At 40.3% G+C, this 24,265-nt stretch overlaps 1 protein-coding gene across 1 annotated transcript in view; it reads left to right on the top strand.

Moving 5' to 3' along the window:
• Window positions 1-13,792, top strand: part of LOC113040497 (NACHT, LRR and PYD domains-containing protein 3-like) — a 42,547-nt gene extending 28,755 nt beyond the window's left edge. The window contains exons 9-11 of the mRNA XM_026198822.1: window positions 8,231-8,404; window positions 13,311-13,484; window positions 13,570-13,792. Of these exons, the coding sequence (XP_026054607.1) occupies window positions 8,231-8,404; window positions 13,311-13,484; window positions 13,570-13,576 (355 nt within the window). The 3' untranslated portion in view covers window positions 13,577-13,792. The remainder of the gene's footprint in view (window positions 1-8,230; window positions 8,405-13,310; window positions 13,485-13,569) is intronic.
• The last annotated feature ends 10,473 nt before the right edge of the window (window positions 13,793-24,265 follow it).

The raw sequence follows: 24,265 nt of genomic DNA, 5'->3' as shown, positions 1-24,265 counted from the left end.
GCAAGTTAATATCTCTTTAATGAGAGCTTTCCACAGATAAACAGATGTTCAGGGATAAACCAGACAAACAAGCAGCAGGAGAGATGGCAACACAGGGACCTTGATGGGTGTTGGTGTTCGTGGTGAGTGGAGTCCGTGAAGTGACTGTGACTGAAGAGATGAACGAGGTAATCCAGAACGAATATCCACAGGAACTAACAGGCAACAGGAAACAGCGACGAGAAATCCAGAGCAGGAACACTACACGAAAGACACAAACACCAGGACTCCAAATAACGATCTGACAAACATGAGACGAAAGACAAGGCGTTAATAAAGGCAAGATGTAATCAGCCGCAGCTGCCGCTGATCAGTGATCAGCGGCGACGCCCACACAGAACAATCAGGTGATACACCCCGCAACCTACACACAGACAACAAGATGACACTATTTATCAGTGAACCGTGACAGTAATTCATTATGTACATTATCAATGATTCAGGGTGAATAAAATGTAATTTAATGTTAAACTATGTGAATGTCGCTCTGAGGCGCAGCAGGATTTTCTGTCTGAAGACCGCTCTGTTCAGCGTACAGCGTCACATGTCTGAACAAACAGTACATGCTGTCAGTGATTTCAGCCACTAGAGGTCAGTCTCGCACTGTATAATGAAAACAGAGCCAGCAACGGACTCCACCCGGGAAACTATCAGCAGCTCCAGCAAAGGACGAAACGTGGAAAACTATCGGCATGGATTTTTGCCGATAACCGATTGTTCCAGCAATCAACTATCGGTCGACCTCTAGTGGTGATGTGTTGGTCCGCCCACTCTGAAGCCACGCTACAGGCGACTCTTGATGACATTGACTGGGATATGTTTCGGCAAGTTCATCTGATGTCAGTAAGTTCATGGATGTAGCATTAAGCTTTGTAAACACGCTAGCCTAGCAAGCAACTGAAACAGTAACTATAAGGACCTTCTCAAATCAGAAACCATGGGAGGACAGAATCCGTGCAACAGTAAAAAATCACAGTTCTGCATACAATGCCGGTCTTTTGTCAGGAAATATGAGCGAGTACAAAACATTATGCTATGCTCTTCCGACGTGCAGTAAGGGCCACCAAACACTGGTAGGGTGGAACGAATAGAGTCTCATTTTCAGCTCAATGACTCCCGACCCATGTGGCAGGGACTAAGGTCCTGCGTTGATCAGCCCACTGGTTTGTTTACATCCATTTTTAATGAGTCTCTTGCTACCTCTTTTGTTCCCACCTCCTTTAAAAAAATTTATCATCCCTGTGACTAAGAACAATAACCCTCTTGTCTGAATGACTATCATCCAGTTGCCCTCATATCAATATTCATGAAGGTCTTTTAGGGACTGGTTAAAAACCACATCTGCTCCTCCATCCCGGATACTTTGAACCCTCTTCAGTTTGCTTATCGCCCCAACAGATCCACTGATGATGCCATCTCTCACATCCTGCAATCTTCGCTCATGCATATTGACCACAGTAACAGGAACTATGTAAGGCTGTTATTCATCGACTATAGCTCAGCTTTCAATACTATAGTCCCCATAAAGCTAGCTTCTAAACTCACAGACCTCGGCCTGAATTCTTCACTCTGCAACTGGATTCAAGACTCCCTCAATGGCAGGCCTCAAGTGGTGAAAGTAGGCCAGTTCATCTCCAGGTCCATCACCCTGAACATAGGAGCTCCACAGGGCTGTGTCCTGAGTCCCCTGCTCTACTCTCTCTACACACATGACTGCATGTCTTCTCACAGTTCCACATCTATAATCAAATTTGCTGATGATACTGTGGTTCTGGGCATCATTCACAACAATAATGAGACTGAATACTTGGATGAGGTAGAGAAACTAACAAAGGATTTTAATCTTTAAACTCAATTCTCAAATCAGAACTTTTAATTGCCCCTGATAATTTCTTTAAAATGTATATGACCGTGGAATGCACTCTTATGAAAAACGACCATGATATTACTATAATATAACCATAAAACATATTAAATTATGTTATCATTTTAAAATATTATGTTTTTAAAAATAGTTAAATGTAAAATAATGGTACATCTGTGGTAACTGTGAATTGACTAAAATACCACAGTAAATCTACTGTAACCTACCTTTATATTGGGTTTTTTTTAGTCTCGTAGGCGGCATTGATACCGTGCACCTCCACATCTTTCCCTGGTTTCCTCTGCCCCTTCCCAGAGAGCAGGCCGTGTCAGTGTGTGTAGAGGCGTAGTTCCATGGCAAGACTACAGGGGTCAGTGATGCGGAGGTTGATCCAAAATGAATGGGTGCCTGCGGTCACTCGCGGTTACGAGTCATCCAAAAATATTTTTCATGATATTTGGGTCACGGTTGGTCGGTCGTTTGAAATAAAGATGCCAATTAAACCTTTGTAATTTATATAGTACTAGTCACAATTTTAAAACACATAGGTCGTAAGTCAATCAAACTGTTGACTGGTGCACAAACGCCTCCTCAACATTTTCAACAATCTCAAATTGGAGAGCACGCACGCTGTTCGGTCAGGTTAAGCAGCCATGGCCAGTGTGGCCACGAAAAAGAGTAGATGCACTTTTAATAGCGAATGGACCATAACATATTCTTGGTTAAGGCCTTTAGATGGCGAAGCAGAGACAGCTTTTTGCATTTTATGCATGTGATCACAGAAAAAAAAAGAACATCATCAAGAAACATGCAATTCAGTGCAATCTGGCTGCAGGCTGACAAAGTTTGGGCAGCAGAAGTGACAAGCATTTATCATGCCATACATCACACACATTCTTATCGCTCTACTGACTGCAGTAACAAGTTATCCCCAGCAATTTTTCCAGATTCTGAAATGGCTAAGAAAAAAGCTGTAGAAACTTTGGGTGATATTTTGGGTCAGGTAATGTCTTAATCTTTTAGTCGGTGGGTTTAAAAAGAAATATACGCAATATATGCCACGGTTCATGGGTCAGTGCATTTATCTTGCATCTCTGTCTGATTGTGTGCGTCTGTTAACTAGCAGCAGCTGCGTTAATAAGCACCAGCTGCAACTCATTTGATCTGCCTTTAAGTTTGGCTGGCATCCTATTCGTGTTTGTTGGTTCGTACGAACCAACCAGAATGGATCCAGCAAGCTCGGCAGAATTACAAGACTTTTTAACCAGTTGTAACTCTCGCATGGAATGCCAAGAGGACCAGATGATGGCTACGGGTGTTGCTGTCCAAGCCCTGGTCACTCAGGTTTCGGAACTAACCACTCAGTTTCAGCGCTTCAAGTTAGAGACCGTTTCTTCTCAGCAACCACCTGCGTCCAATCCAGCAGCTGCCGTGGATCAAAACACCCATTCTCCTGAGCCTCGTCTACCACCACCAGCCTTTTATTCCGGGGAGCCCCAGTTGTGTCGTTCATGTTTGGCTAAATGCTCCCTCTATTTTTCTCTTCAACCATCATTGTTTCCCACCGAGGAGTCTAAGATAGCGTTCATTATAACTCTGCTAACAGGACGAGCGGCTAGCTGGGGAACCACCATGTGAGAACAGATACTTCCGAGCTGCGCCTCCTTCCAAGCGTTTTTCAGAGGAGCTGAAGAAGGTATTTGATCGTGCTGCTTATGGCAGAGAGGCAGCTAGACTTCTCGCGGAGCTGCAACAAGGGGATCACACCATAGACGATTATTCTATTGAATTTCATACTTTAGCCACGGAGTGCGGCTGGAATTCTGAGGCACAGTTGGACCTGTTTCTACACTGACTTTCGGACACCATCAAGGATGAGATTTATTCCTCGGATTTACCCGCGGGGTGGATAAACTCATTGAGCTGGCTATTCATGTGGATGCCAGAGTAAGGAGGCGTGTCCAACAGAAGACACTATGGAGAATCCCTGACGTCAGTCATCATAGCAACCTGTCATCAGTAACTGAGGAGAGTTAGTTCTCTTTCCCTGATCCCGAATCCATGCAGATGGGCAGGTCTCGCCTTTCACAGCAGGAGAAGCAGAGATGCAGAGAGAAAGGTTTATGCTTGTACTGTGGAGCCGCCAGTCACGTTGTTCTGCAATGTCCAGTAAAAGCCGGTGTCTGCCAGTAGGTAAGAGATTACTGATGGGTGGAGCAACTTTTAATAAATCCTCTCTTTCTGTCACTTCGCTACCGGTAAGGCTGACACTTCATTAATGTGGCTAAAAGACTTAAGATACCCATGGTGGAACTTTCTCAGTCCATCTCTGCGGTGGCACTTAATGGTCAGCCGTTACTCTCCGTCACACATTCCACAGTCTCACTAAAACTCATCATCTCTGGACAACACTGAGAACATTGACTTTCTCCTCACTGACACTCCTGCTGCCCCTGTGGTTTTGGGGCATCCCTGGCTGGTGCTCCATAATCCCCACATAAACTGGGGAAAAAAATACTGTCTTGTCCTGGAGCGAATATTGTCATATCTGTTGTCTGCATGTTCTCCCGTGTCTTGTTCTGTGTTTCAGGATGATCACACTGACCTGTCTAATGTGCCACGTGAGTACCTCGACCTGAAGAGAGTGTTCAGTAAGTCTCGGGCTGCTTCTCTTCCTCCGCATCATCCCTATCACTGTGCTATAGAGTTATTGTCAGGTACATCCCTGCTTAAAGGCAAATTATATTCGCTTTCCAATCCGGAGAGGGAGGTCATGGAGAAATATATTTCTGATTCTCTTGCAGCCAAGATCATCCACCCTTCTTCCTCTCCAGCTGGTGCAGGATTTTTTTTTTTTTTTGTGAAAAAGAAAGATGGCTCTCTTCGTCCCTGTATTGACTATCGAGGGTTGAATGACATCACAGTGAAGAATACTTATGCTTTGCCGTTGATGTCGTTGGCTTTCAAGCGTCTGCAGGGAGCATAATTTTTCACGAAATTGGATCTCCGTAATGCTTATCATTTGTTTCATATAAGAGAGAGGGGATGAATGGAAGACCAGGCACTTTGAATATCTTGTTCTTCCTTTTGGCATTTGTAACGCCCCCGTGGTATTCCAAGCACTCATCAACGATGTGTTGAGAGATATGGTAGATCAGTTCATTTATGTCTACCTGGATGACATACTGATATTTTCTCATTCTCTCCAGGAACATGTTCAACACGTCAAGCGAGTGCTTCAGAGGCTTTTAGAGAATGGGCTTTTTGTCAAGGCGGAGAAATGCGTTTTCCATGCACAGTCTGTTCCTTTTTTGGGATACATCGTCTCGGCCAAGGGGGTGTGCATGGATTCCGACAAGATCCAGGCTGTGGTAAATTGGCCAACTCCAGAGTCTCGTAGGCCCTGCAGAGGTTACTGGGATCTGCCAATTTCTACCAGCGGTTTATTCGCAATTTCAGCCTTAAGACTGCTTTCAGGTGTTCTAGTGCAGCGGAAGCTGAATTTTCCAAACTCAAAGGCTGTTTCATTTCAGCTCCCATCCTTATTGCCCCTGATCCTTCCCGGCAGTTTGTGGTGGAGGTTGACTTGTTAGAGCTGGGGGTTGGTGTGGTTCTATCCCAGCGTTCCCTCACAGACGGTAAGGTGCATCCTTGCGCATATTTTTCTAACCGTTTGTCCCCCGCCGAGCATAATTATCACATTGGTAACAGAGAGCTGTTGGCAGACAAGCTCGCTTTGGAAGAATGGTGTCATTGGTTGGAAGGTTCGGGGTTTCCTTTTATTGTTTGGACCGATCACAAGAATCTTGAATACATCAAGTCCGCTGAAAGATTAAACTCTAGGCAGGCTCAGTGGGCTCTTTTTTCAGTCGCTTTGATTTTTCTATTTCTTATCGTTCAGGTTCTAAGAACATCAAATCGAACGTGTTATCCCGTATTTTTGATGTGTCGGATCAACCATCATTTTCCGAACCCATTGTACCGCAGAAAGTCTTTATTTCTGCAGTCACATGGGACATCGAGTCGAAGGTTCGCATAGCCCCGCAAGGGGTAACTCCCCCGCCCAGATGCCCACCGGGTCGGTTGTTTGTGCCAGAGGCTTTAAGATCGGAAGTTATCCGATGGGGTCATTATTCCAAGGTAGCTGGCCAATCTTGGGGTTAATCGTACCAAGTTTCTCATTAAACAGCGGTTTTGGTGGCCAGCCATGGCTCGCAACTCCCTGCTGGACTCCTTCACCCGTTTTTTAGTTCCTTTGAGACCCTGGTCCCACATTTCACTAGATTTCATTTCGGGTCTCCCTCCCTCACAGGGTAACACGGTGGTTTTGACCGTGGTGAACTGGTTTTCGAAGGCAACTCATTTCATTCTTCTGCCCAAATTACCTTTTGCCAGAGAAATAGCAGTTGCTGTCATAGATCACGTTTATCGCTTACATGCCAATATATTGCAGAAAGCTTGAAATGTCTACTTTTAAACAAAAAAATTATAACCAAAATTAATAGGCTACTCTCTGATTATGTAATCCATATGAAATGTGCATTTCTCTCTGGCATTCACGGCGAGTCCACATCATCAACTTCATATTTGCAGCGACACAGAAAACAGCAGTTTATTACTAAACAATTTTTTTTACTAAACAAAACTCTCCTTGCTAATTTAGACACATTACTTTAACCGGTTCTTTGTGGCAAGCTTTATGTGTGCGGACATAATACTTATTATCCTTTAGGCTATAGCCTGTTTAATTAATTAAATTGATATAAAGGGGCAACGCATTTCCTACTTAAAAAAAATGCGGGTCAGGAAGCGGGTCGGGTACAATATTTTATTTTTCTTCATTGCAATCCAAGTTGCAGGATGGGTTAGTTGAAAACGTTGGTCGGGTGTGGGTTGTTTATACACTGACCTGCGCATCACTGACAGGGGTGTTGTAGAACAGGACTGCCACACACACTCACACACAGAAATCCAGGTTTTGTTCATGGAGGGGATTCCTAAATAAACAGCACTAGGAAACGCCTCCTGAGCCTATTACAAACTATGTTGTTGGTCCCCCCATGTGAGTGTGCTTACATGTTGAGGTCCCGACCATGTAATAAAAGCAAACACACACACACACACACACACACACACACACACATACACACAATTAATGTTGACTCCGTCTCCTTCTTTGTCTTTTCCTTATAGCAGGTCAGATTTGTCTATAAGCATATTTTGGCATCTTTGTATAATCATAACCAACTCAATTTATTTTTATTTTTTTTTTAATTCTTCACTTCAAACTTGTGATAAAATCTAAAACTTAAGAGCTTAAGTTAATTACAACAATGGTTTAGAGAGTTCAGCCTATATGTAGCCATTGAGTACGACAGTCATATAGTGGCTATTGATATTTTTGATATTGTTATGCCCTCATATGTCACCAGATGTCACCAAACCCTCCAAAATTTAAGTTTTTGGCACTCTGAGCTTACTCTAATTATTTTTTTTTTCTTAGTGAAGTATAACAAATAATAAATCTTAAATAATATAAGGATATTTTACATAAAATGTGTTACTTTTAGAGCTAAATAAGTAATAATAATAAAAATACTACAAAAAAGCATACATTTTTATATTTTATTTTATTGAAGACAGTGATATTACATTTACAAAAATGGGATCACAGTTGAGACCTTCAAAGGACAAATTAAGGGCTATTGTGTGAAGGATGCTTGAATGTTAAAATAAATGTAAAAATTAAAAAATAATGAAATTTTTATCTAATTAATTGCAATATTTTGATGGAATCTTTTTTATAAAACCCAACACTGTAATGTTTTTTCTTTAATATCACAGCTGCATTGACAGCTAGAATCTAGAAGTGCTTCTATCATTTCTGCACACCAGTATTAGAATACAAGTGCATGAGTGGCACAAAGATTAGAATATTTTAATCTGAAGAGATTTTATATATGAGAGAATAACATTTATAAAAATGAAAAGTGATGTCTATTTTCCAAATATACCTGCCCTCTCATCCTCCCCACAATCTTAAACAACAGAGTAATATGTCATAGTTATACTGTAATGATATTGCATGTATAGTACTACAAAATATTTGAAGAATGAAATTATAAACTAGTTCAGTATTGTGAATCATGTGAGTAGAGTGTATTTCAATTAGTTTCTTAGCTTGTGCTTGTGCTGGCAAGTTAAAATCTCTATAGCACTGATCCTGGTGTATAGAAAATGTATTGCTCAAACCAACACACAAACACACTCTCACCCTAAAACTTAAACACAGTCTCAGAGATAATTAATGTTCTTCACTCTCTGCAGGCTGTATAACTGCAGTATTGGAGAGGAAGGATGTGCTGCTCTGATTTCAGCTCTGAGATCAAACCCCTCACACCTCACAGAACTGAATCTGAGCTTTAATAAACCAGGAGACTCAGGAGTGAACCTGCTCTCTGCTCTACTGGAGGAGCCACACTGTAAACTGAAGAAACTATGGTGAGTGTTATTATATTATTGAACACAACAAACAGTGTAAATACTCCCAAACAAAAACATTTACATTACAGAAATTTAAATTCTGTCATCACTTTACTTTTCTTCAAGGCATTTCAAAAAATTATGTGGAAATTAAAAGAAGATGTTTTTATCCACACAATGGAAAGCAATGGTGCCCTACTTTGGTTGCCAACAATATTCAAAATATCATGTTTTGTGTTTCACCAAAGAAAGAATATAGGTTATGATTTTGGATATTTATTATTATTATTATTATTTTTTTTTTTTTTTGCTGTATATAGAATAACTGTGTAATGTAGTGTATGTAAATTAAGACTAAAATACTGGCAGCAAATTGGACTGTAGTTTACTGTAATTCAGTGTTACTATAATACACTACATTAACCCTCTGGAGTCGATCCTCGTGTATACTGTATGCGTGTTGAGGCATCTTCTTCTGTTAACCCTGAAAAATACTTAAATTACACTTTCAGTTTTGATTGTACAGTTAAGAGCAATACATCAATCAAATCGAATATTTTTATTTGTATCCATATATAATAACAACAAAACTTTGTGCATTTATAAAATAAAGAAAACAAACAAGGTGCGCTGTCTGCAGCCTTGGTCTGTGGATCTTCATTTAGAAACGTGTCATTAAAATGAACTGTAACTCAGTGAATACTCAACAAAGAGTACATATAGTGTATATATAGTTTCTATAGAGATATCTATAGAAAGCTTGACATGTCTACGTTTAAACTAAGCAAGTCCTGCTGAAAACAAATATTCTGTGATAAAGTAATCCATGTGAAAACAATGCGATGTCCGTTTTTTACATCTCACTTCATTATATCTAATGCGACCACACACTGAACGAGCTATTGAGAACGGCAAACGTAATCCAACAGGGCGAGACTTCAGGGATAATCCAGGTACAAGGCAAAGATCCAGGCAGGGGCAAACAGTATCCAAAGAGGGCAAGACGAAAGAGGTAATCTAAAGTACACAGGAAACAAGACAACATGGTCTAAACAATACTCAGCATTTTGAAAGTGATCTGACTGAGTGTTATATAGTGAATGTGTGATTGGTTTCAGCTATGTGCATGTAATCAGTGCAATGGATGATGGAATATCTTATGAAATAAAGAAAACAAACAAGCTGCGCTGTCTGCAGCCTTTGTCTGTGGATCTTCATTTAGAAACGTGTCATTAAAATGAACTGTAACTCAGTGAATACTCAACGAAGAGACATGAGAGAGATATCTATAGAAAGCTTGACATGTTTACATTTAAACTAAGCAAGTGCTGATGAAAACAAATATTCTGTGATAAAGTAATCCATATGAAAACAATGTGATGTCTGTTTTTTACATCTCACTTCATTATATCTAATGCGACCACATGCTGAACGCACTATTGAGGACAGCAAACATAATCTAACAGGGTGAAACTAGAGGGATAATCCAGGTACAAGGCAAAGGTTTAGGCAGGTGCAAAGAGTATCCAAAGAGGGCAAGACGAGAGAGGTAACCTAAAGTACACAGGAAGCAAGACAACATGGGCTAAACAATACTCAGCAGTTTGAAAGTGATCTGATTGAGTGTTATATAGTAAATGTGTGATTGGTTTCAGCTGTGTGTGTGTAATCAGTGCAATGGATGATGGGAAATGTAGTCCGGGGTGAAGTGCAACAGTGGGTGTGATGCAAGAGTCCGTGTAGTGAGCTGGTGACCTCTGGTGGTGAGTGAACGGAAGTTCCTAGACCAGATTCATGACATACCACCAGGGTATAGCAGACAGAACTGAAGCCCACCAGGGCATAGCAGATGGAACTGAATCCCTCCAGGCCAGAGCAGATGGAAGTGAAGCCCACCAGGGCATAGCAGATGGAACTGAAGCTCACCAGGCCAGAGCAGATGGAACTGATGCCCACCAGGCCAGAGCAAATGGAACTGAAGCCCACCAGGCCAGAGCAGATGGAACTGGAGTCTGCCAGGACAGAGCAGATGGAAATGAAGCCCGCCAGGGTGGAGCAGATGGGACTGGAGCCCACTAGGGCAGAGCAGAAGACCACCACAGCCAAGCAAAACCTAGCACCACGGCCGGGATGCATGGCAGAGACAATGGGAGAGCAAAGACAGACAACACAGGCAGTGAATACATGGTCTTAGAGACCAAGGCAGGAAACCCAGAGCATTCATAGACAGCCTCCATAGCCGTGACGGGACAGGACGAGAGTTCTTAGACGGTCTCCTTAGCTGTGATAGGACATGACATGACAAGTGTTCATAGATGGCTTTCATAGCGATGACAGGACATGAGAGTTCAGGAAGTTTAGGGATAGCCTCCATAGCCATGACAGGACAGGCAGGAAGTTCACAGGTGGATACTACTGACAACTCTGGAGGTTCTGCAGTGGATGCCGCCACCTCTGAAGGTTCTACAGTAGGATCATCAGAATACGGGGAGAGTTCAGTAACATACCTTTTTACAGGACATGTAAAGAGTTCAATACCAGTCACTTTGACCGTGATAGGATGGGCTGAAAGTATATTGCTGGGCGCCACCACCATACAATGAGCTGAAGCTAACCCCGCTGCTTTGGGAGGTTCTGCAGCAGGTGCCGCCACCATTGGAGAATCTGCAGAGAGTGCCATCGCCTCTGAGAACATAGCAGTGAGCATCACTACGCACTTGCAAGTGAATCTCAAATTAGTTTGTGGGATAATTAAATAGTTTCTAAATAAACTACAAACATAAAAATATATACATTTATTTTGTCCTCACATTCTTTCTTGTAACTCTTCCCTCTCAATTACACACCTGACTGAAAGGCTCATTGTGCAGCTCATTATGCGGGCCTTTTTTTTCTTAGGTGTAAATCACAATAATATTCATGATAGTTGACGCCTAGTTACTCGCCTATGCTGGTTACAAACAAAAAGTGTCTTAGAAAATTTAAATCAATCTATCGCTTTCTGTGAGTGAGTAAACAAGATAATTTTCACATCATTTTGAAGCAAAAATTCAAGGCTACAAAATTTCAGTGACTTCAAAATTTTAGTTTTTCACTAACCACGCAGAAACGTTGTTTTCTCAAAACAAAATAATTTACATACGTGCTTTTTATATAATATTATAGCACCGTTTGTACTGAACACATTGTTTTCAGATTTTAGCCATGTATATGTTTTGAAGCAACTGAAAAAAACATGTCAAAACTTCTCTAGGCCCTCAAAACCCCCTAGACCTCAGAGGGTTAAACATAAAGATAAATAATTACAAAAATGACAGAATGACCATCTTTCTCCAATTCATAAATAAAAGATTTACATGTAATCAATAGCACAAAGTCTTGAATATTTTAATTGGTTTAAAGAGTATTTATACTGTATAAGGGGAACAGCATTCGTGAATGCTACTTTTTCCGTTGTCAGGTATGCACCTTTCACTCTTAGATTCATCTTTGAGCAACTGATGTTATGTATTTATTATCTCTGAACTGGATTCTTATTGTTTAATTATGTAGTTAGCATGATACATTCTTACTTGACAAAAAAAAAAATATATATATATATTTGATTTATTCTGATCTCTCCTGAACTCATCATGACTAGTTGATCATTTGGAGGCTGATGTTTCCAGAACAGACTGAAGGCTCATGGATGAATAGAGCAGCAGGAAAATCATCAGAGACCTTTTGATTTTTGTCTATCACTGACTTAACAAGTTGTGCTGAAGTAACTAACAAATTACACTTTTGTTCTGAGCAAGCAGTAGACCAACAATTTAAAGATTTAAGTTAACCTTGCTCCTCTGACTAAGTTCAGACCTGAGAGTTTGTAAAAGTGACATCCACAACCTCCAGTCAGCGTGAGACTCAAATGTAACAACGTGTCCCTGATGAATAAATAATTCAAAGTATTCACCTTATTCTTCAATGCAAAAGTAAGGGTTCTAGTTCATTAGCAGCCATGGAGAAATAAGAAGAAGAATTACAAAGTTTACAGTTAACGGTAAAAAAAAAATATCTACAAACAAGTGTGTTCATAAGGATAACACATAAAAATAATATGGTAAGACACACCAATTTGTAATATCAAGCAGCAAAACAAGCTATTTTGTACAGCTAAAAATAGCTAGAAGGAAATGACAGCACTGGGAGCAGAAAATTATCATCAGATGACGTAATTCAATGGAAAATGAATATAAATTATGATTCTGAAGTATGTGAGAAATATGAAGTAAACATCAGTAAAAATATCCATATATCTCTGTATATGCAACTTTTGACTATAAACCCTTATTGATTCAGTGTATATATGTGAACACAAATAAATTGCTGCAGACGTGACTGAATGCATGGTGAATATCTATTTTAAAAATGACATATTTATTATTTTGTACACCTGACATAAATTACAAAATACTAAGTTTCTCCAGATCAGATAAGAGAGTGATGTTTAATGTGCTGTGAAAGTAAAACAATAATAATCTGGGGCCATTGATGATCTTTGACCGCAAAGGGTTAATCAAAATTTGTGATTAGTTACTTATTAGAAACGCATTAAACAGACCTACAATAATATTTAAACTTGATCCAAATTAAGTGAACTTTAAAGAAGTGCAAGTAAAATATATGTCATAGTTATACAATAATGTTAACCTTATTTTAACATTATCACCATTACACTATTATAAACTAATTCAACATCACGAAAAGGAATCGTGTGGGTAAGAGTGAATTTAAATAAATGTTTTAGCTGCTGCCAAGTTAAAATCTCTGTTGCACTGATCGTGGTGTATAGAAAAAGTAGAGCTCATACAAACACACACACAAACACACTCCTACAATAAAACAAACACAGTCAGAGATCATCCATGTTCTTCACTCTCTGCAGGCTGAGGAGCTGCAGTATTGGAGAGGAAGGCTGTGCTGCTCTTATTTCAGCTCTGAGATCAAACGCCTCACACCTGACAGGACTGGATCTGAGAAGTAATAAACCAGGACACTCAGGGGTAATGCTGTGCTCTGCTCTTCTGAAGGATCCACACTGTAAACTGAAGAAACTACTGTAAGTTAATGAGTGGATGCTTTCATTTATTATATTGCATTAAAGCAGATCTTTATTGCATTTTCTCTTTCTCTTTATTGTACAGTATTTGACAGTGGAAACTCCACAAGCTCCAAACAACTGAATCAAAACAACACATCTTGAACAAGACTATCACCTGAACATTAACCCTCTGGGGCCGAAGCCCGCACTGGTGCTGTCTGTCACAGAATTTTCTTGATGACCGCTAACAGAACTAAAAATTCTTTGATCATTTTTTTATTGTACAGATAAGAATAAGGTTTTGTTTTAAACTGCACATGGTCTACTTTTTTTTGCATTAAGTCATAATAATAATACAATAATAATAATAAAAACAAAATAATGAACAAATCTAAATCTCTATGAATACTCGCCTCAAAAAAAGTGAATATATGTAAAGAAAGCTTTAAATGTTTACTTTTAAATTAATTTAGTCATGTCAAAAATAAATATTCTTTATTAAAGTAATCCGTATGAAACCAACGCGATGTCCAGTTTTTCCCATCTCAACTCATTATCTCTAATGAGTTCATACCCACAAGCAGCTTGCACTTTTCAGATTCTAAACATCTATGTGAGATGTGCATGCATCTAAACATCCACATCATACGTAAACAAATGTGGTCTAAATGGGTTGACCCTATTCACTAATGAGTGATGGGTGTTTTTTGGGTGTAACATGCAATAAACCAATTAGAGTCTCATCTTCCATTCCCTTTAAGAGCCAGTTGCACTCGTGACACGACGGATTTGCCATTTACACAGCGGAATTTGGCAAGCACGAAGACAGAACGCGTCTCAGAGATGAAACGGAGCGATGACTATCCATTATGACATGTAGGCATATATATATATATATATATATATATATATATTGTGGCAGGGTGAAGAAGGACACGACACGAGAAGAAGGGTAAGTTCCCCGAAGGGTGGATTTTATTAAAGGAATCCGTGAGAAACTGGCGAAGCTGTGAGGTGGTTTGGGTGTTTGGTGCTCGGCGTCCTGTCTTGAGAGTGCTCTAGTGCAGTGTGCTGCTTTCTAGGGCAGAGTTAAAAGACAATGTTAGCCAATTCTCGTGGAGACATCTCTCACCTCTGTGCCCGCTTACGGGGTTTATATTTGTAGCGGCTGATGGCACGCAGGTGTGGCCGCTCAGCCCGTGATGAGTAGGCGCAGGTGTGTCTGCGTCGTTGCCAGGGTGACGCTGATGAGCACTCGGGACACGTGTCACAATATATACAGTACAGACCAAAAGTTTGGACACACCTTCTCATTCAAAGAGTTTTCTTTATTTTCATGACTATGAAAATGTAGAATCACACTGAAGGCATCACAATTATGAATTAACAAATGTGGAATTATATACATAACAAAAAAGTATGAAACAACTGAAAATATGTCATATTGTAGGTTCTTCAAAGTAGCCACCTTTTGCTTTGATTACTGCTTTGCACACTCTTGGCATTCTCTTGATGAGCTTCAAGAGGTAATCACCTGAAATGGTATTCACTTCACATGTGTGCCCTGTCAGGTTTAATAAGTGTGATTTCTTGCCATATAAATGGGGTTGGGACCATCAGTTGTGTTGTGCAGAAGTCAGGTGGATACACAGCTCATAGTCCTACTGAATAGACTGTTAGAATTTGTATTATGGCAAGAGAAAAAGCAGCTAAGTACAGGAAAAACGAGTGGCCATCATTACTTTAAGAAATGAAGGTCAGTCAGTCCGAAAAATTGGGAAAACTTTGAAAGTGTCCCCAAGTGCAGTCACAAGAACCATCAAGCGCTAAAAAGAAACTGGCTCACATGCGGACCACCCCAGGAAAGGAGGACCAAGAGTCACCTCTGCTGCGGAGGATACGTTCATCCGAGTCACCAGCCTCAGAAATCGCAAGTTAACAGCAACTCAGATTAGAGACCAGGTCAATGGCACACAGAGTTCTAGCAGCAGACACATCTCTAGAACAACTGTTAAGAGAAGGCTGTGTGAATCAGGCCTTCATTGTAGAATATCTGCTAGGAAACCACTGCTAAAGAAAGGCAACAAGCAGAAGAGACTTGTTTGGGCTAAAGAAGACAAGGAATGGACATCAGACCAATGGAAATCTGTGCTTTGGTCTGATGAGTCCAAATTTGAGATCTTTGGTTCCAACAACCGTGTCTTTGTGCGACGCAGAAAAGGTGAACGGATGGACTCTACATGCCTGGTTCCCACCGTGAAGCATGGAGGAGGAGGTGTGGTTGTGTGGGGGTGCTTTGCTGGTGACACTGTTGGGGATTTATTTAAAATTGAAGGCATACTGAACCCAATCGAGATGGTTTAGGGGTGAGCTGGACTGCAGACAGAAGGCAAAAGGGCCAACAAGTGCTAAGCATCTCTCGGGGAACTCCTTCAAGGGGGGATGAAATGCTAGTTTTCACTCAATATCCTGTTAATCTTGAGTACCTATAGAGTAGTACTGCATCCTTCATAACTCAAAAAGTCTTTAGTTTTATTATATTTATAAGAGAAACATAGTCTGTACCGATTTTTCCCGGAAAAACACGAGCGCCTGGAGGCGTGACGTGTGGGCGGAGCTAAAGAATCACGAGCGCGAGTAGGCTTTTGCGTTGAGAGCGTTTGGAAGCTGTGACATTACCAGTGTTTGGAATAACGGCGTTTAAAAGAACGGCGTTAGGTAATGACGTTATTTTTTCAGTAACGGGGTAATCTAACTAATTACTTTTCCCATCGTTACAACACCGTTACCATTACTGAAAGTTAAATGCGGTGTGTTACTATGCATTGATTTAATAAACTATGCAATCCGAACGCACCCCTGGCTCACACAGCGAGTGAGGAGGTGGGTTAAAAACGAGATAAGCGATTATGATTAGCTAAGGCAGAGTCATATGTTTCATGGTATGTTTCATAACTTTAAATATCGAAAGTTATGTACGAACACCTGTCTGTTCTACTCTGACTTGTGAAAACTGCAAAAAAATATATATATATTTGACATATAGCAACTTTTTTTTTTTTTTTAAGCTGTACATGTGGAAAGTGCAGTTTGATGCCAACATCGCATGTTGTTTACTTGATGTGCTTACGCGCCGATAGCTAAGTTAACAACACAGAGATATTTGAAGCAGTTTTACTCACCGCCTGCGGCTCCAACACACGATCGTGACCCTATTTCGTTGGGATTGCATTATCTTTAAGAAATAAACGATGTGCAAATCCGGCGTCAAACTGGGCCTTGTTTGTAAAACAAGCATCTTCGAAATGCAGGGAACAAACAAAAACACTTGCACAACTCCGTTGATGCTCTGTAAAAATAAACTCCATCCACTGGTCCCTTAATACTGTTTTTTTTTTTTTTTTTTGGTAATCTGTGCAGGGTTGTCTTGCCCTCGCAATCAAAAACACACTTCTTTTGTGACATTTCACGACGCTCTCGCTCTGATCAGTGAATGTCTGTGCTCTCAGTGCTCTGCTATGCAGGAACGCGCACTCTTCCGGCAGATGTGCCCTTAGGACCCATATAAGGAAATTCCGCTCCATCTAACGTCACACAGACCCATACTCGAAAAAAACTTTCTGAAACTTGTGACAAACCGGAAGAGGTATTTTTGGAACAAAAATACTCGTTCAAACGTACAACTTAATTTTTGAAACTTTGTCCATGTTTAGCATGGGAATCCAACTCTTTAACAGTGTAAAAAACTCAGTATGCATGAAATAGCATTTCACCCCCCCCAACCCCCACCCCCCTTTCAAGACTGTTGGAAGACCATTTCAGGTGACTACCTCTTGAAGCTCATCAAGAGAATGCCAAGAGTGTGCAACGCAGTAATCAAAGCAAAAGTGGCTACTTTGAAGAACCTACAATATGACATATTTTCAGTTGTTTCACACTTTTTTGTTATGTATATAATTCTATGTAATTCCACATGTGTTCATTGTTTTATTACATAGTTTTGATGCCTTCAGGGTGAATCTACAATTTTCATGGTCATGAAAATAAAGAAAACTCTTTGAATGAGAAGGTGTGTACAAACTTTTGGTCTGTACTGTATATGTATATATAATTAGCCTACAAAAAAATCTTATTCACTGCAATACTTTCATTTGTAATATTTGGCATGTTGTGTGCTGCGGTGTGTCCCTGTGTCTAATAAGCAGCGTGTTTCCTCTTTAAATGAAAAAAAAAAAAACATTGCACCAGACTTTAGACCAGGTTTGAGCTGGTCTATGTTGCAGTCTATTTTCAGCTTCTTAAAATAGCATTGTGCCAGCAATGCACCTGAACACCTCTTTTTTAGACCAGCACAACCAGCAAAATGAGCGTAAATGAATTTGCTAATTAAACGACATGGCGCTGGAAATGAAAATGCCTGACTGAAACTAGCAAACCTACAACAAACTTGCGCTGCGCCTTGCATCGCATAGCGCCGGGTGTATTATACAGCCCAATGCCTCACAATGCCAGGATGTTTAATTTTTTTTTTTTTTTTTTTATAAAACCACAAGGTATAAAAGTAGTACTAGAGTTAACACAATTGTCACGGAGTGACTTTGTAAGGGCGGAACTAAAAGTGACGGAGATTGGTTCCGCCCGGACCATATATCGCAAACACCGCCGCTTCCGGGAACGCTGGCGAACCCAAATCGGCATGTTATTGGGAACAGGTGTCTTGTGGAGCGTGGCGATCACTGATTGGGCAATTTGGTGAAGAGGAGACACATAAATAGGGCATCAGAAACACAGGAAGTGTTGGTGAGGTGTACTGTGTAGCTTGGGCAAAGAGAGATACACACACAGGGCTGAGTATACAAATATCTTTATTGGAGAATTGTGTTCAGATGCATTGTGTTGAGGTGAAGTTAACACACATTGAAGATCTGCTAGGATTGCAGGAAGGAGATCGTGCTGCCAGTTGTGTCGGATGTCGGTTATCTGGAAGAGAAGTGGAAAGATACAGTGTTAATGAAAGTGTGAGTACACTGAAATATTCATCGAGTCAACAGTTATTTTACAAGTGTGGAATATCCATATACCTCTTGTGAGTTGTGACCAGTGTGAGCGGCCCCACCGTAATCGGATTGGTGGGTGAGCCAGAACCAGCAAAAAAGGAATCTGGTGCCTTGTCGTGGCTGTGAAATTTCCTCTGGCCGTCTGCTGCATCGGTGCCCCCAATGTCCATGAACTAATCCCCGGTCCTATGTGGTTTTGACCCTAATTCACTGTGAGTGTGTGGAGTGCAGTGGGTGAGTCCTTTTCTTTGCTGTGTGTACACTTGAAGTCTGCAGTGTCGTGCTGTGTCATGTCGTCAGTAATCACCCTCTAGGCTGGGAGAGAAAACCCTGTGGAGAAGAACGTGCACCGGTGTTGTGAGACGACCGTCTTTCATATACATGCCCGCTCGTGGCTTTTGGACCCCTACTCCGCCGAGTGGTGACGTGTCAACAATAGCAAGTAAGGAACAGTGTGCATATTGTGGGGGACGACGACTGAGAGAAGTGTTGGCTGCTATATGAACATCCAGCTGTGTAGCCCTTGTGTATGAATACCTGTTTGTGGAGCGCTTTCAGAGGTTCGCCCCTGTCTAGATCTCTGGTCCGTTGTCTGGAAGAGAGGAGAGGGAAGCGTTCGAGTCATTCCTGAGGTACATACCCGGTGGCACAAACCTACCTGAAGTCACCCAGCGTGGTGGCCCCAGCTGAGGCCGTGGAAGGCCCAACGTGCAGCAACTTCAATCTGTACTTCTATCCACTCTTGGTCTAATTCGAGAGGTGCTGTGTCTTTCTCCACATATTCACTGAAGCTAAGCACATTTGTGAAGGAACTCTGTCTGTCTGCTTACCAGTCCTACAGGTCTGAGCTTGAGGCTCTGAGTCGTCGTGGGAGAGTTTCCGCGGTTGGAGGCGACCGTGTTGGTCTGGGAAGTCTGCCCCGGTGAAGACCACAGTTGTCGTGACATATACACCTTCTCTAGACTCCCGAGCTGAAAAGCCTGACGTCCACCTCGTCGAGGGTCTGTGAGTTGTATCCATTCCGTATTGTCATTGTATTCCCACCTGCATGCCCAGAGCAAAGCTCCAGTTGCCCCTGTATACTCCTCTGTACGTCTAAAGCTAAGAGCCAGCATATTGTCCTTGTATACTCATCTGTACGCCCAAAGCTAAGAGCCAGCGTATTGTCCTTGTATACTTGTATGCCTAGAGTCAAGCTCTAGTTGCCCTTGTATACTCCCCTGTACGTCCAAAGTAAAGACCCAGTTGTCCTTCTGCATACTTACCTGTACGCCCCGAGTGAAATACCAGTGCATCGTCCTTGCATACTCACCTGCAAACTCCATCCGTAGGGTTTACCTGGACGAAAATCGGAGTTAAGGATTGTGTATCTTTCTTGCATACTTACCTATACACCGAAGGCCAAGACCCCAATATATTCACCTGCATACTTACCTGTGGACCTTTTAGGCATTTCCAACCGCGGACCCAGAATCTCGTGGCGAACGGTGTCAGGTACGCACCCCACCCAATTAATCAGAATTACTTACCTTCTTTGCTCTGCGTGCAGGGACTGGAAGGGCCCCACCGACGGTTCTCCTGCAGGAGAAACACAAAGGCACTACTGAGAAAAACCCTGAGTCGCGTGAAGGAAAGGACACCAATTCACCTACAGGCTTACCTGAGAGTCCCCGTGACAGTCAGAAGCGACTCGGACCTATACTCTCTGGCCTCGAAAGTGGATTTTAGATTCCCTTTTCCCTTCCCTTCACACCTTTTTAGATAATTTAAATAAAGTTTGTTTTAATTATACCCACTCTCTCTCGTGTGTCTGGTCATTGGGGTGTTCTTGGGACCTCCTCGAGGTGGAAAACTAGGGAGGGGCGAGACTCACGACATCTGTGGTCCGCTCCGACCTGTGACACAATGCATGTTATGAGAGTTTAGGAATGTTTGGCACAAAGGTGTGCTACTGTTCAAGTCCCAGTGTTCAGATCAGTATGTCCTTCAATCTTGTCTCCTTGACCTAAATTAAAAAAAAATAATACAAATACAAATCATCAAAAACCTGCACTATTTTACTGTTTATTACCTGCCTCAGCACGGCAGGACTTGGGGGACAGGGGCCCCTGGGATTGAGGTTAAGTTTGGGCCCTATACCTACACTACAAATGCCCTCAAATATAAAATCATTATGGAGTAACACAAGACACACACACATGTTTTGAGGTTCGTAAATAGTACAATTAATATTCAACATGTCTAGGCTGTAGTCAAAGTTTAAATGTAATATTAAATATGCATTATAATACAATAAACAGGATGTGCTCTCTCAGTTGAGAGCTTAAAACACTAAAAAATTATGAGCAAAAAAAAACCATGACATGCTGTCTATTTACAATAATATTGAAATATAAAATTTTTATGTTTCAGTGATTGAATTTAGTGAAATGTGAATGCGACATCATGATTTGAAGGTGAACTTGTTTGAGTCATAAGAACATATCCAAATCCTGAAATATCACTTTGAACAATAAGCCAGTGTCATCAGTGTCAAAAATGAACTTTCGTATAAGGGGCAACCGATATACAAATTTTTTTAATCATTTATTATTATTTCTTTTTTCTTTTTAGCTTTTGTATGTCATCTTTAATGTGAAATTCTTACAATAAATAAATTAGAATAATATGACATTAGGCTATTACCAATTAAATCAGTATTCAGAGATATAGATTTTAGATGTATTTACAGTTTAATGCTGATCATACGACTGTAGGTGCATTTACACAGCAACTACAAATGTATAACAAATGTATAATGAAGTGAGATTAATGTTTTATAAAACATTTTTAATATAGAGAGATGAATTAAAATAATCAATAAAATGAGGCTTGAATTATGAAAGTAAATCATTGTGTCAATAAAGGAGGAATACTTTTATTCAATCAGTTCGTTCAAAATGCTTCATTCATACATTCAGGAATAAAATATGTATAATAATAATTGGCAATTGCATTGTTGTCTATAATAATGTTTTTTTTTAAAGACTATGATTAATCCAGGAATGATACACAGGAATCATGAATGTGTGTTGTGGACAGACCAACGGCCAAGGTAAGGACTTTCCTTAAATATATTAACTTTGGTTTGTTTTTCCACCAAACCCTAACAGATATTATCATGAAGGTGTAATGTTTGTATTTGAACATTGCGTGTGACCGCATGAGGATGCTGATAAGGATTTTGACTTTTTTTTTTCTGAAAAAAAAAACATTGTAAATATTAATGTAATAAATATTTATACAAAACATATTATTTGTGCTCCTATTTTGAGTTTGATAATAAGAAAAAAAACCTAGCATAATCTTTATTTTCACTTTGTTTTTTTTAATCTAGGTCAGAGGATGGTCGGTGGGTGGGGGGTTTCACTTTCAAGTCAGTATTTATTGTAAAATGACTGTAATACAGGCTGAACAAGTGTCCAAAGTGAAAGAGCTCTGTCTGGAGGTCAGGGGTTTCATGAGACAGCAGCTACCAATATCTACTCATTACCTTTCACTCCCTCTAAAGGATTTGACAGAGTTAGAGAAACCAGAGCGGAGTTATTTATATTTGTTTTACTCAAAGAAAAAGAGTGTCTTATGTGTTATGTCTTAAGTCAATGAACGTATTATTTGTGACAAAAACTGATTTGGCTTTGTGTGCAAAATCGCATTAAATAAATAGTCTAAATAAATTGTTCAGATGAACAAACCATTTAATTGTTTGGTCAGACAGTTCATATATAATATATTCACATAAAAAATCAGGGATTAAACATGGAGTTATGTTCTGTATGCTAAATATGAAAACAAGTGTATGTGCACACTAACTGTGCTTTGTATCTGCTTATTGCTGATCGAGATTGACATACTAAATGGCCGACTGACCTGGTATACTCTCATACATTTCGTTCATGAATGAGCTGTGTGTACCAGTTCATTTCATTCACAAGATGTATCAGTTCATTCAACTCGTTCACGAACGAGAAGATCTTTCCATCTCGTTCAGTGAAGGGCGGATTCATTCGCTACATACAGCAAATCACATGCTCAGTCATATCTCATTCTCGATGGCTAGTGGCTCGAGGTTGAGTAACTCCGACAGGATAGAGGATGTGAAACTTCTGTGCAAACTTATTTATTTGTATTTTCTATCCTATGTAAGTTGCTTGTCTGTTGTCTGTGAAGACATTTAATTTGTTGTACCAGGCCAATTTTAATATTGTTCAGTAAACAAACAAAAAAAAGCTACCCGGTTCACGAGCTGCGCATGTGCTGCTAATAGCACTGCTCTGCTGTGGAAGGAGGAACTTCAGTGAATGAGAAAATATGAGTCAGTGGATTACATGAACAAATATTTTAGGTGAACCAGGGCTTAATTTGTACCGGCACCTCATTTTGGCGGATCCATATGGCAGACAGAGGATAGTGCCGTGAAAAATTATCCAAAATTCATATCTCTATTATAATTTGTTATTATTATTTTAAATCAGAGGGTTTTACAAATATTTAACCAATGATAAGCATTTAAAAGAGCTTGTCAGTAAAACTTTATAACGCCATTGGATCCTCAAGCTCTCGCGAAACCTCGTCACTTCACCCCGCCTTCACTCAGATTGACGCGCGCACAGCCTGGAGGAGACAGATCTACGCTTATCCACAAAGCAAGGGTAAACAAATAACTTTTTGAATAGTACAACATTTTATTTACTCAAACATTATGTCTGTAAAGGCTAATGTTTTGTGTGTTTGAAGACTGGAGAAGTAGTTTTTTTTGTCATCTAGCCAACATAGTCTACTTTTGTATGTTTTAAATATCCTGTCCCTTAAGCACTTAATTGTTAACATCATGAGATTTTGGCCAAGTGTATTAAACAACAAGAAAAACTAAGCGCCCATATAGCAACAATAAATGTTAACTTATATCCTAACCTGTAAAAGGTGATGATGGCATATAATGCGCTGCACTTGCCTCAGATGCGGACAAAACACAGATCTCCTCATTCGCCAGCCAAAAACCTTGTTAAATCCATTTGAGCTTGTTTTTCATATAGCCTAATGTTAGGTGCACCAGATACAACACCAACACTGATGACGTAATTGTTTATTGACTTTCCCTCCCCACCCCCGTGTTTTAGTAGAGTGTGCCATTAAACTGTTATATTTGTCAAAACACATCAGACATATTGTCTGTATTTGGCTGCTTAAACTCAATAAACTAAGAAAAATAACTCGTATATAATAATCGTAAGGTAGCTTTATATGGGCGAACTTTGGATGTGACTGTGATGGCACACTGTAACACAGCCTGTGGAGCAAGCGAGTACCAAAATGGCTTAAAATACTTAAAAGGTGTGCACATTATCCATTTTTATGACAATGCAACAATTACCTCATTAGTCAAGAGTCAGTTCTGTCAGCTGTCCAAAAATGTGAGTGAAGACTTGTATCCCAGCATGCAGCAGGTCGCTGTAGTGAAGATGCGCTGATGAGAAGCGTGCTCAGAGAGAGATTAAGAATTCAAAGACTGGCATCAAACAACTAATTTAATTTTTTAGTTTGTGTGGATTTATTTTATTATTCAAACCTACAAGCTATATTGAAAAAAACATAGGTTGGAAAAAAATCCGACCCATGCATCACTATTTGCAAGATGTCCCACAGTGAAAGCATGTCTGAGCTGATGAAGCAGGAGCAGAAGCAGAATGCTTTGATGAGGTA

This window comes from Carassius auratus, chromosome 22 (genome assembly GCF_003368295.1).
Source record: "Carassius auratus strain Wakin chromosome 22, ASM336829v1, whole genome shotgun sequence".
In the NCBI taxonomy this organism is placed as follows: Eukaryota; Metazoa; Chordata; class Actinopteri; order Cypriniformes; family Cyprinidae; genus Carassius; species Carassius auratus.
This window is presented reverse-complemented; position numbering and strand designations above follow the sequence as displayed.